The sequence below is a fragment of the Lissotriton helveticus genome, chromosome 3_1 (genome assembly GCF_964261635.1).
Source record: "Lissotriton helveticus chromosome 3_1, aLisHel1.1, whole genome shotgun sequence".
Classification (NCBI taxonomy): Eukaryota; Metazoa; Chordata; class Amphibia; order Caudata; family Salamandridae; genus Lissotriton; species Lissotriton helveticus.
In genome coordinates, this window is record NC_136061.1 from 849204846 (window position 1) to 849222237 (window position 17392).

Sequence of the window (17392 nt, forward strand, 5' to 3'; positions counted from 1 at the left end):
TATTTCCAAAATAATCTTTTCCAGAATTTAGGTAGGACTTAAACATTCAATCTGTATCCTTAATCAACATTACCAAAATAATGGTGCTCATGCCATTTGAGGTTTAGCATATAATAGTAGCGTGATTGAAAATGCATTGCTTGATTAGATTTGTTTCGAGGCAATTATGGGTGATCAGTTGGAAAGGTGCAGCAGTGAATATGCCACATGTCATGCTCCTCATGGTTCCACAATGTTATCGGTTGACAGGCTACGGCACATTCGGTCGTAGGATATTAGTTTCTTCACTTGAATTGCAGAGAACCTCCATTATCTAACAGACTCTTAATTGTTTTGCTGTTCTTTTCAGGGAGGTCGTGGATACCATGGTGCGGCATTTCAAGATGCAAATTTTCGGTGATCGGCAGCCAGGCTATGATGGTAAAAGAAACATGTATACGGCGCACCCTCTGCCTATTGGCAGAGACCGGGTGAGTATATCGAGAGTGATTCTGACCTATTTGAATGTCAGAAGAGGGGCCCTATCATTCTAAACCTGAATTGATATATAAATATATGCGCATGCATCCCTATGTTCATGATAATGTTGGAATTCCGGTCTCAAGAAGGGGTGCACTGCAATGTGTGTAGCAGTAAAAGTGAGGCAATCATGCCTTCATGTTATGCAACAGAAAGGATTCAGTTTCATGCTGGCCGTGCTTTGGATGAAACCCCATACTGTGAGGTGTTTCTGGATCATAGAAAAACAACGAAGTGAAGGTATGGCAGAAGTAGTACGGGGACCAATTGCATCATGAAGGGATGTTTTTCTTTTGGCAGAAATGTATTGTGTGCAGATTTTACCTTAATGAAGCAGTAAATCAATTCCCATAATCCAAGTGAGTAGTATTCTCACAGACCATGTCAATGGATATATCCTTATGATGCTCTGAATTAAGCAAGTCCAAAAATAGCACTCAAAACAAGCGTTGGCAAAGCCAATAGGTCTTTGTAACCTAATGACCTAGCAAATCGTTCTTTGACTCTGCACAGCTTTCGAGATGCAGTGTAGTGGGGTTAAAATTAATAAAAATACACTTTTAGTTACAGATTCAAGTTAGCGCAATAACTAGCAGACCAGTAACTGACAAAGAAAGCCAGCCAATGGTAATCCATGAGTGGGCCCCAAGACCTTCTAGGTTCTTGGTGTAAGCCACCACAGTATGCTTCGCAACAGACAGCCTATGTGCTGTCTAGTGGGCTCGACCTAACAAATGCAAGTTTAACATATTTTGCTACTGGAGCCATATGATGCACAGTTTGACTTCTATGGTACATTGATTCAACTTGGCAAAATGTTTGGTGCTCCTCCTTTATAGTCGTTCCAGCAAACCACCGGCAATTCCTCCTTGCTTCTGCACACTTCTTTTACAGGGGGTGATTAACAAATGATTAGATCCTACAGTGCTTTTTATGTGTACGCCGCTGCAAAACTGTTATTTCTAAAAACGTTATTGATTTTGCCAGAAAACAGAGCAGGCATCCGACTGTACATGAGGATCTGCCGATCGAGACACCAGATGTCTAGTTGATGCATTGCACCCATCGTGGGTGCACCCCTTCTGCCCCTCCACCCCCTTGTCTAAACCGTGTTGGGCTCAAATGTGTGCAAATCTGTTTGTAACGACCAGTGTCTTCCACTGCAAGGCTTGAGCTGTATAAGGCCTATTGATTACATATCTCCATTTGTATGAGGGCAGCCCCAAGCCATGTATATCGTTTGCTCCAAACTAAAGAAACAGCTTGTCCTTTTCTATCCCTCTAGAGAAGATCTCCGTATGAGTCTTTCCAGGCTGCCACGCCGTCACATTTGGCAAGAACTAATCCCTGCCACAAGTGCTCTTTGGTAACTGTTGCCATCTAGATTGTCAGTAATATGTAGCAGTGATTTTGGAATTTCTAGGGAACCTGCAAACCAAGCCTCTCCCAGGCATGCGAGTATCCGCTCCCGAATGTGCCAAATCATAGCACAGCTTCAAATAGTGTGTAAAAAGTTTCTCATGGGGGTTGTATACCAGCAGGCATAACTGTTTGAATAACTCCCGTTCTCCATGGCCTCACTAATGAGATATACTCAATGGGGATATTTTAGTTGAGTAGCACGACTTTGAGAGGCTGTGGCAGAGGCCACCAGGGTCTCCCGCTAGTCTGTGAGCGCACCTGCAGGAAAGTGCCCCTATTTGACATGGCAACTCCCACTTTTTAACTCGGTACATGTTATGTAGACTAGAAGTGCACTGGTGCTAACCAGGTTCCCAGTTCCAGAGCTTACCCAAAACTGTACAATTTTGTCTCTAATTGACAATACCTTTAGTACTCCAACTCCCTAGTAGATGGTACCCAGGGCCTGAGGTATTGAAGAGGGGTCCCCAAGAGTTACAACATGAATTGGGCCTGCTTGGGGACCCTCACCAAACCCATGCAGGGCTGCCATTGCACGCTGTGTTTAGGTGCAGACAATAGTGAAAACACAACACACATCCTTGTGTCATGTCCCCTAAAACTACATGTAATATTTGTAATTCACCCATACAGCCCTAAGATAGGGTGCATTCCATTACATGTGAGGACATGTGTGCATGAGCAGACATGCCCCTGTGCTGGTCAGTTCCATTGCTGCCAGTAGAAGTGATCAGGGAAGCCATTTTAACCCATGTGCTGGACACTGGTGAAAACTTGTTCCCCCAGCTACATGATGGCTTCACTGAAAATAGGCATGTTTGGTATCAAACATATATTCACAAACCAACCCAGGTTCCATTGGGGGATTTGTGAGTACATGCACACAGACACCTTAGAGGTGCCCCCTGAAAACCTACCAACCTCTGGTATGTTGACTCACTTGTGTCTACCAGATTACTACCGTAGACAGATTTCTGACCTCACAGGGTGAAGGCCTGTGCTCTCAGGAGGTCAGAAACAAAGCCTGCACTGGAAGATGGTGTTCATGCCCTCTCCCACATGATTACCTGCTGATTAGCATTCCACAGGCAGGGCAGCTTCAAAGAAGCCACTGCCTTTGAAATGCTACTCTGCCCCCCTCCCCCTCTCACAGGAGTGTGCTGACACACTTAGTCCAGAGCCCTTTGTCACCTGGACAGTTGAGAAAATTAGTCCGGTAGGTGAGCCCATTCTGTAGTAGGGGATCTCTGTGTATAGTCATAATCTAGTGAATAGTCCCGCACATGTGCGTGGACCCCGGAGCAATCAAAAATAATCTCTTATGGTGTCGAAAAATGCAGAACTGCACAGACACTTAAGAGAGAATTTAAAGACCGATAATGCAGCCTTTATCCACAGGCTACACTGTCCAGTACTTCAATTAGAAATTCCACCAAAAATCAACAAACAGCAGAGCCTGTCCAGATTTCCCTTGCTTTAACAGCAAAACCACTCTGGAATGATAGAGAGGAAGACCTGGACAGACGAGCCCCATAGGCTGCCATTATGTGGCTCAAAACAGGATACTGTGCCTTTAAGAGAACCTTCCAGAACTTCACAGTATCCCAGAATGCACTGCAGGTCCCTTTTTACTTTCAGTTCTTTTTTCCGGCTCCTGCAAGCAGGACCCTGGAGCATTGAGCTCTCCCTTTTTAGGTTTTGCCTGGCGAAAAGATGCGCTCTGCGCATCTTTTTCGCGCAGGCGAAATCCTGATGAGAACTGTAGTGTGGCTTTGGTTCGGCCCTCGTCATTCATTGGCTGGCTCCATAAATGGAGCCTAGCCATTGGACGAGGGGCCTGTCCGTCAATGCCGGACCAGATTCGGGGGCGTTCCCGACATTCTTTGGCTTTTGCCGACGTCACGCGACGTCAGCCGAAAGCCGGGAACGCCCCCGAATCTGGTCCGGCATTGCCGGCACCAGTGACTATCCTGCTCCTGATTGGTGAAGCTGCGTGGACGTCACTGCTGGTCCACGAGGGAGCCCACTCCTCGGGAAACTTCGCCGCCCGCCTGCCTGAGCTAGAGACGGGCCGCCGCGCTGCCCGCGGCGACCCGGAAGTGACCGGCCGGCCGGCCAATCCTAGCGCGGCCGGCCGGAAGTGCCCGCCCCCCGCAGCCCGGGGGAAGAAGGAAGACGGCAAGAAGTATGGCGGCGCCCGCGGGGCTCCCGTGGCCTGGAGGGAGCCCCGGGAGATGCAGAGGACGTTGCCGGTCTCCCATGCCAAAGAGGGAGACCGGAGAAGTGCCAGCGAGATTGCCGCCGTCGATGTTGCCGGTCTCCCATGCCGAAAAGGGAGACCGGAGAAGTGCCGCCGTCGCAAGGTGCAGGTGAGTCGATCTGCTTGCACAGGAGGAGCCCCGGGGAAAGAGAACGTCCCTCCGCGGCCCCGGAGAGTCCCGAGGAGCGGGAGCTCTCGTCCAGCCGCCGCCATAAAAAAATGCAGGTTGTTGATTTCAGCGGAAAGTGCAATAAATAAACGTCCGAGTTCGTGAGAAAGCACGGCAGGGGCAAAGGAAACGTAGATGTCTCCGAACAAACACACAATCGATAATGTGGCGTACGGTAAAGTAAAAATGTCTAAAGGTGTTTTTTTAGTTGAGCATTTCTGAAATTCTGCAAAAACTCGTGGCCACAGCACTCGAGAAGGATCTGAGTTTGGGGTAGGGTTTTAAAAACATTTGTAGTTTTGCGTGCTCCGACATTAGTATTTGTAAGGAGATGAGATTTTTTTTAGGTGGTAATGTATGTAAATCAGCAGCACATTTACGTCCTCGATAAAAGGGATGCGTAAAATACAACGCACTCACGGCTGCTTCGCAGTCTTTACCCATCCTTCCGTGCACTCCTGCCAGCTGCACAGAATGTACTTGCACGCAATATGTAAGTAAATACTCTTTAAAACATAAAGTCGCACACACCTTGTGGAGTGGTACATTTTTACCTGTGCGTTTTCTGTTTGTGCGAGCAAGTGTGGTACAGAGTGTGTTTTTTTGTCTTTGTTTTGTGTTTCCGCGTGTGTTTCTTTCTGTGCTAGGGTTTTTATGCGTGCTTGTCTGAGCATATATACGCCTGTGTGTGTGATACTTTCTCTGTATGTGTGCTTCTGTGTGTTTCTGTCTGTGTGATTATCTGTATGTGCGTAGTCGTGATTTTGTTTTTTTTGTGGGTGCAGTTTTTGTGTTTCAGTGTTTGTGGTTTCGTGTGTGTGTTTCTGTGTGTACAAGCTTGTGTATTACAATTTACAATGTGTGTTTTTGTCTGTGTGCGCGTAGGTGTGTGTACTTCTATGTGTGCCTGTGTTTCTGTGAGTGTGTATAGGTACTTCTGTGTGTGATTCTCTGTATGTGTGCATCTGTGTATGTGCGTGATTGTGATTATGTGGGTGTGTGTTTCCGTGAGTGATTCTATGTGTATGTTTTAGTGTGCCCGATTCCGTGTGTGTGTTTCAACGCATCCTCAACGGTTTGTAAGCGCCACATGAATACAATTTGTGTTATTAGGTGTGCTTGATTCCGAATGTGTGCGTTTCTATGTGTGCGTTTCTATGTGTGAGGATCTGTGTGCTTCTGTTTGTGGCTTCCGTGCGCGTGCATTTCTGGATGTGTGCGCGCGCACGTGCAGATGACTGGGGCAGGAGAGCTTGTATCACCCCTGTTTCTAAACAGATGACCATTGTGCCTTTAAGCAGCGTCATTAGCCCGCGTGCTAATCTAGCCGGCGTGTGTCCGGATAGATAGCCACTGATTGGCTGCGGGCTGATCGTCATTGTTTTTTAAAAAAAATGGAAATCACACGGGGCCTCTCAGGTGCCCCAAAAGTTTCCATTGATGGATGTGCTTTTGGCCCGGGTTGGTCATTAAGTCTGGGAAACATTTTGAGGAGAAGTAGGTAGTTATGAAAATCAGGGGTGTAAAATGGCATTGCACCCTCATCCGCCCCCCCCCCCCCCCCACCTCTCCTTTCTCTAATATGGGAGTCTGCCTCTATATTAGAGTGTGTAAAACTACATCTCTTCATGTTGCTCCTGTGCCCCAAAACAGCCCCCCCCCTTGGAGGGAGAGGGTAAAAATGCAGGGTGTGTAAAATGGTACCTCTTCATGTTGCCCTCTGTGCCCCGGGATGCCCCCCCCCCTCCCCTCCTCCCCTCCGTATGATGACACCTGCCTCACCTTGCAGGGAGAGGGTGTAAATGCAGGGTGTGTAAAATGGCACCTCTTCATGTTGCCCTCTGTGCCCCGGGATGCCCACCCCCCTCCCCTCCTCCCCTCCGTATGATGACACCTGCCTCACCTTGCAGGGAGAGGGTGTAAGTGCAGGGTGTGTAAAATGGCATCTCTTTATGTTGCGCTCTGTGCCACACGACGAGCCCCCCCCCCCCCTCTTTGCAGGGAGAGAGTGTAAGTGCAGAGGGTGGTAGCTCAGCCTTGGTGTTGGAGGTCCATGCCGTCAGGGGACACCCCCTGCTCATCCTTGTATTGTTTTTCTGAAACCGATCTCCCCCTCCCCTGCACAGCTAGACATCTGCCCCTCTGACAGGAGAGCCTCCCCGCACAGCTGGACATCTGCCCCTCTGACAGCGAGAGCCCCCCCTGCACAGCTGGATATCTGCCCCTCTGACAGCGAGAGCACCCCCCCCTGCACAGCTGGACATCTGTCCATCTGACAGCGAGAGCCCCCCCCTGCACAGCGGATCTGCCCCTCTGACAGGAGAGCCCTCATCCCTGGATGACCCTGAATGTTACACCCAAAGATGACGGTGTGCCGGCTAGGGACACTGCAGAGCCACCCGAGCAGTGCAGAGTCCACGTCACTGCACACAGACCCGCCAGGGCACTGCACACAGACCCGCCAGAGCACTGCACACAGACCCGCCAGAGCACTGCACACAGACCCACCAGAGCACTGCACACAGACCCACCAGAGCACTGCACAGACCCACCAGAGCACTGCACAGACCCACCAGAGCACTGCACAGACCCACCAGAGCACTGCACAGACCCACCAGAGCACTGCACTGCACAGACCCACCAGAGCACTGCACAGACCCACCAGAGCACTGCACAGACCCACCAGAGCACTGCACAGACCCACCAGAGCACTGCACAGACCCACCAGAGCACTGCACAGACCCACCAGAGCACTGCACAGACCCACCAGAGCACTGCACAGACCCACCAGAGCACTGCACAGACCCACCAGAGCACTGCACAGACCCACCAGAGCACTGCACAGACCCACCAGAGCACTGCACAGACCCACCAGAGCACTGCACAGACCCACCAGAGCACTGCACAGACCCACCAGAGCACTGCACAGACCCACCAGAGCACTGCACAGACCCACCAGAGCACTGCACAGACCCACCAGAGCACTGCACAGACCCACCAGAGCACTGCACAGACCCACCAGAGCACTGCACAGACCCACCAGAGCACTGCACAGACCCACCAGAGCACTGCACAGACCCACCAGAGCACTGCACAGACCCACCAGAGCACTGCACAGACCCACCAGAGCACTGCACAGACCCACCAGAGCACTGCACAGACCCACCAGAGCACTGCACAGACCCACCAGAGCACTGCACAGACCCACCAGAGCACTGCACAGACCCACCAGAGCACTGCACAGACCCACCAGAGCACTGCACAGACCCACCAGAGCACTGCACAGACCCACCAGAGCACTGCACAGACCCACCAGAGCACTGCACAGACCCACCAGAGCACTGCACAGACCCACCAGAGCACTGCACAGACCCACCAGAGCACTGCACAGACCCACCAGAGCACTGCACAGACCCACCAGAGCACTGCACAGACCCACCAGAGCACTGCACAGACCCACCAGAGCACTGCACAGACCCACCAGAGCACTGCACAGACCCACCAGAGCACTGCACAGACCCACCAGAGCACTGCACAGACCCACCAGAGCACTGCACAGACCCACCAGAGCACTGCACAGACCCACCAGAGCACTGCACAGACCCACCAGAGCACTGCACAGACCCACCAGAGCACTGCACAGACCCACCAGAGCACTGCACAGACCCACCAGAGCACTGCACAGACCCACCAGAGCACTGCACAGACCCACCAGAGCACTGCACAGACCCACCAGAGCACTGCACAGACCCACCAGAGCACTGCACAGACCCACCAGAGCACTGCACAGACCCACCAGAGCACTGCACAGACCCACCAGAGCACTGCACAGACCCACCAGAGCACTGCACAGACCCACCAGAGCACTGCACAGACCCACCAGAGCACTGCACAGACCCACCAGAGCACTGCACAGACCCACCAGAGCACTGCACAGACCCACCAGAGCACTGCACAGACCCACCAGAGCACTGCACAGACCCACCAGAGCACTGCACAGACCCACCAGAGCACTGCACAGACCCACCAGAGCACTGCACAGACCCACCAGAGCACTGCACGCAGACACACCAGGGCACTGCACACAGACACACCAGGACACTGCACACAGACTCACCAGGGCACTGCACGCAGACTCACCAGAGCACTGCACGCAGACACACCAGGGCACTGCACACAGACTCACCAGGGCACTGCACACACACACCAGGGCACTGCACACACACACCAGAGCACTGCACGCAGACACACCAGAGCACTGCACGCAGACTCACCAGGGCACTGCACACAGATCCATCAGGGCACTGCACACAGACCAACCAGAGCACTGCACACAGACACACCAGGACACTGCACACGTACCTCACCGGATGATACACACAGAAGCACCCGGACACCTCGCTCAGTTTTTCTTACACTGCACACAGACCCACCTCTGACATCGGACACGTCACACCGGACGCTGCAGACAGACCCGCCAGGATGCTGTGCACAAATCACACTCTGGCACTGCAGACAGGTTACACCAGACACTACACAGATCACGCTCGGGCACTTCTGCACACAGATCACTCCGGACACTGCAGAGAAATCTATCAGGGCGGTGCACACCGAACCCCAGAGATCCTGTGCCCAGATTACACTGTGGCACTGCACAAAATTACCCTAAAGGGAGGTAACAAAGTGCTGGGCCTAAATGGGGTCCCTATTGACTTATTCAAAGACAATAGATTGGTGATCCCCACTATTATTCAACGTATTGAGGAGTGCAGAATACACTTACCCCTGCTTCTTGGTCTAACTCAGTCATTGCCCTATTTTCATGTTGATCCCCAGTGTGTGGGGGGGGGCTTTCAGTGTGTGGGGGGGGGCTTTCAGTGTGTGGGGGGGGCTTGCAGTGTGTGGGGGCTCTGTGTGGGTGTGTGGGGGGGCTCTGTGTGAGGGGGGCTCTGTGTGGCTGTGTGTGAGGCTCTGTGTCTGTGTGGGGGGCTCTGTGTGGGGGGGCTCTGTGTGTGTGGGGGCTCTCTGTGGGTGTTTGTGTGTGGCATTTGCGAGAGATTAAGCTATTGGCATTGTAAATGACAATGCCATTTATTTATGTTAGAAAAAAACATAAATAAAAAAAATGTCAAGAGCAATGCCAATAGCTCTAACTTTAACAAAGGCAAAACCATTGCATTGTAAATGCTTGTTAAGGGTTATTGGTGATTTTTTTCACTTTTTTCAAGTTATTGGAGTACTTTCTGAAGTACTTTGGTGGTTTTTCTTCCTGTTTGTCTTTTGGTGCACTCTCTTGTTAATATGCCTGCATTATTCGACAAATGTCCGGAGTGCTCCAGGAAGAAGTCCAAATAAGACCCACACGAGGTGTGCATCATCTGCCTTCCCTCTTCTCATGTCCCAGAGGAGTGTGACATTTGTCAGGGCTTTTCTGGCAGGACCCTGAGGGATAGAATGAAGATCCGACTTCAGGGCCTGGAGGACAGAAGGCGGAAGGCTCAAGGTGGATCTGGAGGGGCTTCCACTGCCCATGCTGAGGCCTCTGGGGGGGCTCCCCTCCCCAGGGGCAGGAAGACCAGCAAGCGTCACCATTCTCCGTCTGTGTCGATTGCACCGACTACGGCGTCGAGAGGGATGTCTACAGTCTGTTCCCCGTCGCTCCGGGTCGAAGCAGTGTCGACGTTAGACGTCTAAGGAACTGAACAGACCGCCGTCTAGGTCTCCGGTGACTATTTTGGCGTTGTCGTCGTCGAGGACTCAACGTCGAGAGGGACCGGCGTCGGCGCTCGCCGTCACGGCGACACCGCCATTCGCCATCGAAGAGCAGGTCCTCGACGTCGAGAACTAGGTCGAGGCGTAAGAGGTCGCCGTCGAGGCGTAAGAGGTCGCCGTCGAGGCGTAAGAGGTCGCCGTCGAGGCGCAGCAGATCGCTGTCGAGGCGAAGGCATTCGACATCGAAGAAGGGGCGCTCACCGTCGAGGAGAAGAAGCTCTACGTCGAGGGGCCGAGGCTCGCCGTCGGGTCGCCGTTCTTCAACGCCAAGGAGGCGTAGAAGGAGCTCTGGCGCCAGGAGTCAGTCTGACAGGCGTCCAGTGCCTTTGGGGGACGCTCCAAAGTCCCAGCCTAGTAAGGAGGGAGAGTCACCGGGCTCGGTGTACTCTGTTGTGTATCCCCCTGCTAGACCGAAGACAGTTACTACTCCTCCTTCTCCGTTGCCAAGAGGACTTCCTCCGCGGGTTCCCGCCTCCACTTTCGCCACTCCCGCCTCCGCCTTCACCTCAACCTCGGCTGCCAGCTGACAAGCCTCCTCCGATTCCTCCGAGGACAGGTTTGTTGCCTCTATTTCCGACTCCTCCTAAGGGGACCCCTCGGCCGAGGGCCCCAGCCAAGCCAAAGTCACCCGCACCGGTCGAACCAGCGGGGCGACCGAAGCCAAGGAGGTCGCGATCCCGCTCCGGACAGAAGGGGAGATCGCGCAGTCGTCACAGATCCTCCACGAGGTCAAGACGGCGCCACAGGAGGCGCGGATCACGGTCCTGCACGGACTCTACCAGGACCAGATCCTACTCCCCGACTTTGTCGGACTCCCCGGGGACGAGAGTGTCTCTTGTGGACGATATCAGTACGTTCCAGGATGTCCTCCTGAGGGGCGCAGCAAAATTGGGAATCACGGTGACTGCTCCAACACCTACGACGTCCGTGATCTTCGAGACGCTGCATAAGAAGCATTTGTCTTGTCCTTTACTACTGCTTGTACCAGGATTGGTAGAGCCTGCGGAGGAGCTGTTTCTCACACCTGCAGTAACGAAAGCCGCTCCATCCCGGCTTCTGAAGAAGTACAGGGCCCCGGATTCTGACCCGATTCCGGACTCCGTTATAGTGATGGCAGCCAGGAAACAACACTCTACCTCTCCGTCTTCTACCGTGCCTCCAGATAAGGAGAGCCGATGGATCTACTCAGCTGGCAGGAAGGCCTGTGGGACTGCATCTACGGCCATGAAGGCTTCTAGCGATGCGACTCTGCTGGGGCGTTATGATCGTGCCCTGTGGGAATCCCTCCAGCAGTTCACGGACCTCCTGCCACGAGATAGGAGGGAGGATTTCCTGGAAATCCAGAAGGAAGGGATGCTGGTTTCGAACCAGGTCATCAGCGCCGCCGCTGATGTCTCTGTTGGCGGCCCATGGGTATTGTCATGGGATCAACCAGCGGCGCCATGCTTGGCTCAGGCTCACGTCACTCAAGCCGGAGGCCCAGCAGCGAGTGGCCAATCTGCCCTTCTCGGGGGAAACCCTGTTCGGAAAACATGCGGGTGATGAGGTGGCCCGCATGAAGGCGGAGGTCGATACTGATGGCTGTGGGCTTGGAAAAGCCCAAAGAAAAGAAAGCCTACCGCCCGTTCTAGAGACGGTTCGGGGCACAGGGCGAGTACAGGCTTCGGGACAGCAACAGCAGCAGTTCCGGAGGCCCTTCCAGAAGCGCCAGAAGGGTAGAGGAGGCCAACAGTCCTCTACAGCGAACAAAGGCCCGGCTGGGTCTCGACTCTGAGCGGTTACTTCCCCTACATCCGTTACCCGCTCCGGTGGGGGGGGGAAGCGTTCAATTTTTTCTGGCAGAGTGGAGAGAAATTACTCAGGACAAGTGGGTGCTGAATATTGTTTGCAATGGATACAGTCTTCGGTTCACCAGCCCGCCTCCTTCAATTCCACCGGTCTGCTCGCAGTTTCAACTGCGCGAGCTCCAGGCGGAGGCCGATATCCTGTTAAGGTAAAGGGCAATAGAAGACGTACCTCTGTCTCAAAGAGGAAGAGGTCTGTACTCCCGGTTCTTTCTAGTTCGCAAGAAGGACAAGAACGAGTTCAGGCCCATTCTGGACTTGCGACAGGCAAACAAGTGGATTCGCAGAGAGAAGTTTCGCATGCTGTCGTTGCATCCGAATTATCCTCGGCTGCAACAGGGAGATGCGCTGTGTGCTATAGACCTACAGGATGCGTACTTCCAAGTGCCCATTGCACACCAACACAGGAAGTTCCTGCGATTCCAAGTCTGCGCCAATCATTATCAGTACACAGTACTGCTATTCGGGCTGAAGTCTGCGCCCAGGACTTTTTCGAAGTGCATGGCAGTGGTAGCTGCACACCTGAGGAAGAACAAGGTGTTTGTCTACCCGTACCTGGATGATTGGTTGATCAAGGCCTCCTTCTCGGAAGCTCAAGCGCACTTCCAGAAGACGTGCGTTCTCTGAACAAGCTAGGGTTGCACATCAACATGTCCAGCACCCCGTTCCACCACGGGATTTTCCGTTTGTCGTGGAGGGCGCAGGCAAATAGTTTCTTCCCCGGACCTAATTGGCTGCATAGGGTCAAGAGGGCTTTCGATACGTAGGTCCACACCTATTTAGAACGGATGTCTCTCTCCGTGCTCAGTGGACGCGCGCAGCGGACGCGCGCCTAAGTCCAGCCCGTCTGCGCCCCCGTCTGCGCTGAAGACTGGCTGGAGAACGGGGCTGGCGGGAAGAAGACCATAAGTACTGCTGACCGTCGAGGAAGTCCGACCTACTCCTATTGTGATTTAGTCGCACTGAAACCCATTCCTCGGCCCTGTCATTACTCTTTTCCCCCCGATGCTTTCCTGGGGTTCCCCGGCTGCTGTTACACTAGGATCTCTGTACCCTTCATTCCCGATACTGTCAATGATAAAATACATACTGCCTCTATCACAACTAAGGAGGGGGGTTTCCTTATTAATGCTAGGTCATTGGTGAAGAACAACCTGGCTTTCAGGGACTTTGTCTATGTCAGAAAACCCACTTGGGTCTTCATCACAGAAACTTGGGCCTCTGAATCCTCTGGTCCTGAACTCGTGAACGCTGTTCCAGATGGTTACGCGTTGGCATGGTCGGACAGAGTGGGACGTAGGGGCGGAGGGCTGGGTATCCTTCATAAGGTTTCCTCCGTTTGTCGTGTCAAAACTCTCTCCTCCCACCTCGGATCCCTTTCAAGCCATTTATTTTTCTATAGCCTCTTCCCCCTTCAGTTTCCTTCTCTGGCCTCCTGATCTACAGACCTCCGGGCCCTAGAGCTGACTTTAGCCAGGATCTACTGAAAATGTTAGAACCCTATTTCGGATGTGTCCATCTGACTGTTATGGGAGATCTGAATTTCCATTTAGAGGATCAAGGTTCCAGTGACACTCTTACCATAGTGGACACCCTGGCCGCATGTGGTCTTCGGCAATTGGTAGATGGCCCCACCCATCGAGCTGGTCACACACTAGATGGGGTCTTCTCCAACGACCCAAGACTTACGACAGGCCCTCCCATTCCCCTCGTGTTGTCTGACCACCTAGCTGTCCCCCTGGAATTCAATCCCCCCTCTCCTCACATGTTGTCGTACGACCCTAGGAAAAGGGAACCTAAGCGGAATTTCAGGAGAATTGCTAATGACACTCTGGCCCCCCTCATGGCTCACGTCTGAACAACTCCAGGGGGGGGATGTCAATGCCGCTGCACTGGAGTTATCTAACTCCATTGCAAGTGCAGTGGACCTCCTGGGCCCCAGTGTCCTATCGCTACTCTGCTAGGAAAAGACCCTCAGACCCCTGGTTTTCGGATAGACTCAGGCTTCTTAGGCAGGCCTGCAGGAAACGGGAAAGGCTTTGGCGAGCCAGCTGGGATCTCAGGGAAAGGGAAAAACAAACTCCTCCTTAGAGACTATAAAGCAAAGTTAATTGAGGAAAAGCAGGCCCATTTTTCCAATCTAACGACCTCCTCCCTCACCTCTCCTAGGGAATTATTTAAAATTGTTGATTCTCTATGCACCCTGCATACCCCGATCCTATTATAGGTTCCCAAGAGTTATGTGATCTCCCTATTTTTTCATTCTAAAATAGTAGATATTCGTACCACTCTTGAAGTACAAAGGGATAGGTTTGGTGCTCCTCTCCCTTTGGCCTCAGCCTTTACTGAAGACGGTCTAATGGACTCTCATAGGAGCCTGTCCAATTTCCCTCCTCTCACCTACCAGCAGCTAGATCTGTTTTTGAATAAAACTAAATCTGGATCTCTGCTGGATCCATGCCCTCTTAAGATCTGAAGTCTTGCTGCCCCTCTACCTTGAGGTGATGAACCATGCGATGACGGAAGGCATTTTTCCTTCGTCTTGGAAAAAGGCAGTAGTCAAGCCTTTGCTGAAAAAGCCAACCCTAGACCCGGAGATATTAAAAAAAACTTTCGCCCAATATCTCTGCTTCTGGCCCCAGCAAAGATACTCGAGTCACATCTCAATCAACACCCTACGGCCTTTTTAGACACCTCTGGCCGCCTGGACCAGTCACAACATGGCTTCCGGAAGTTTCACAGCACCGAATCTGCTCTCACAGTGGTCCTAAATAATATCTGTGCGAAGGTCGACCTGAGCCATACCACTCTGCTGGTCCTGCTCGACCTAACAGCCACATTCGACACCCTATCTCCCTCGATTCTAACAGCTCGTCTTATGGAGATAGGGGTGGAGGGCCCTGCGCTGAGTCTCTTGGCCTCCTTCCTCAATCAAAGGGAGCAGAAGGTCAAGTTGGGAGAGTTCCTGTCCCAAGCCACTTCTGTGCAATGTGGGGTCCCGCAGGGTTCGGCTCTCAGCCCCACCCTTTTCAACATTTATGTGGCCCCACTCGCCAGGTTGGTAAGATCTTTTGGGATGGATGTGGTGTCATACGCCTGACACCCAAATTATGGTGTCTCTCTCCCACCCTGTGAGTACCTCCGTTCTTAGCTTCAGGAACTGCATGGAGGCAGTTGCGCAGTGGATGATATTGAACTCACTGAAGCTGAACGGAGAGAAAACCGAGGTCCTGGGCTTTTGCCTCCCTGGCCCCCAAATTCTGGAATAACCTCCCCCCGGAACTGAAGACCCAACCCTCCATTATGCTCTTCAGAAAAGCATTAAAAACTTCGCTGAGGCATACTTGTAATCCAGCACCTGGCCCCGGTTTTATATATTTTTTGCATTATATTTCATTGATAGGCGCCTTGATGCCCACTGGGCTAAGTTGCGCATTATAAGATGCCTTTCATTCATTCATTCAAAGTCTGTCCCTACTCCAGTCCAGTGCATACAGTACTTGGGAGCCTCCATCAATACGCTGTCAGCAAGCGTGTCTCCGGAGGAGTGACGATTATCACTCCTTCGGAAGGCTCATGCTCTTATGACCGCTCCATCTACAACAGTGACGATGGTGTCTTCTCTACTGAGGTCGATGGCCTCTTGTATCTTCCTCACGCACGGCTGCACATGAGACCATTGCAGGAGTGCTTGGAGGATCAGTGGGATCAGAGGAAAGGATCTTGAGACGACAAGATACGACTGTCTCTGCATGCTCTTCAGTCTCTGAAGTGGTGGTGTTCAGCGGAGAACCTCCTCAGAGGGGTTCCCTTCCACAAGGACATTCCCACGCAGACTATAGTGACGGATGCGTCGCTCCACGGCTGGGGGGCGCACTCCTGAGACCTACAGATTCAAGGGTCGTGGTCCCCGATTGAGTCCACGTACCACGTCAATTTCCTGGAACTCTGAGCGGTTCACTTGGCACTGAAGGCCTTTCATCCGTCCTTCCGGACCAACTCTTTGCCTGTTCAAACGGACAATACGACCACGATGTATTACCTCAACAAGCAGGGGGTTCGAGATCGCGCACTCTGTCGCAGGAGGCGCAGGCGATCTGGCACTGGCTTCTAGCCAGAGGACTGACGATAACTGCTACCCATCTACCAGGTGTGCAGAATGTTCATGCGGACGCGCTGAGCAGACTGATTCAGGAAAACCACTAATGAGTCATAAACGACGAAGTACTAGGAGAAGTCTTCGCAAGGTGGGGGACTCCAGACGTAAATCTGTTCGCCACCACCGAAAACAGCAAATGCCGAGACTTCGCCTCCAGGTACTACCAGCCGGGGACGCTGGGGAATGCGTTATGGATCAACTGGTCGAACAGCTTTCTGTACGCTTTTCCACCCATTCCCCTGATTCCGGCGGTGCTCATCAAACTGTCCCAGTCCAGGGCGCGGATGATCCTGATTGCCCCGGAATGGCCCAGACAGTGGTGGTTCACGTACCTGCTTCACCGGTCTCTCCTTCCTCACATACGGTTGCCGTGCAGGCTGGACCTTCTCACGAAGTTCGGGGGCAGATGTTGCACCCCAACCTCTCGTCTTTGAGTTTGGCGGCATGGCTCCTGAGAGAGTGCAATATGGCCATCTGAATCTACCAGAAGATTGCATGGACATACTGAAGGAGGCTAAGCGACCTTCCACTAGGACTTCTTATGCTTACAAGTGGAAGAGGTTTTGCATCTGGTGCAAGTCCAAGAACTATGACCCGACGACATGTAAGGAAGATGTCATCCTTCCATATCTTCTACATCTGGCGCAGTCTGGCCTTAATGTCCATTCCATTAAGGTTCATCTGGCTGCATTGACTGCCTACAGGAAATGCCCTTCAGACTTCCTTCTTTCAGATCCCTGTGATCAAAGATTTTTTGGAAGGCTTGAAGAAAGTGTTCCCTCCTGTCCGGCTTCCTTCGCCTTCATGGGATTTGAATGTGGTGCTGTCCAGATTGATGAAGGAGCCTTTTGAACCTATTCATAAGGCTTCGTTGCAGCACCTGTCCTGGAAGGCGGCATTCCTCGTGGCCATTACATCGGCCCGCAGGGTGAGTGAAATTCAGGCGTTGTGTTGCCAAGAACCTTATACTGTATTTCATGCTGCTAAGGTTGTTATGCGTACTCACCCTAAATTTCTTCCTAAAGTTATATCTGACTTGCATGTTAACCAGTTTTGGAAAAAGGGGGTGGTGATGGACAGAGTTTCTGAATGATGCAGAATACTCTTACCAAGTCAAGAGATCATGGTTTTAATCCATCCCCTGTTTTTTAGCTCATTGCACCATCCCAGCTCAGAACCTGGCTATATGCAAATTAGTCTGTTCCTGTCCCAGTGCATGTTAACCAGACCATAACTTTACCTACATT

The 17392-nt window shown here is 52.3% G+C and overlaps 1 protein-coding gene across 4 annotated transcripts in view; it reads left to right on the forward strand.

Moving 5' to 3' along the window:
- Positions 1-17392, forward strand: part of AGO4 (argonaute RISC component 4) — a 601932-nt gene that overhangs the window by 121808 nt on the left and 462732 nt on the right. For all 4 annotated transcript variants that reach the window (XM_078681164.1, XM_078681162.1, XM_078681161.1 and 1 more), the window contains exon 3: positions 350-470. In XM_078681164.1, the coding sequence (XP_078537290.1) occupies positions 350-470 (121 nt within the window). The remainder of the gene's footprint in view (positions 1-349; positions 471-17392) is intronic.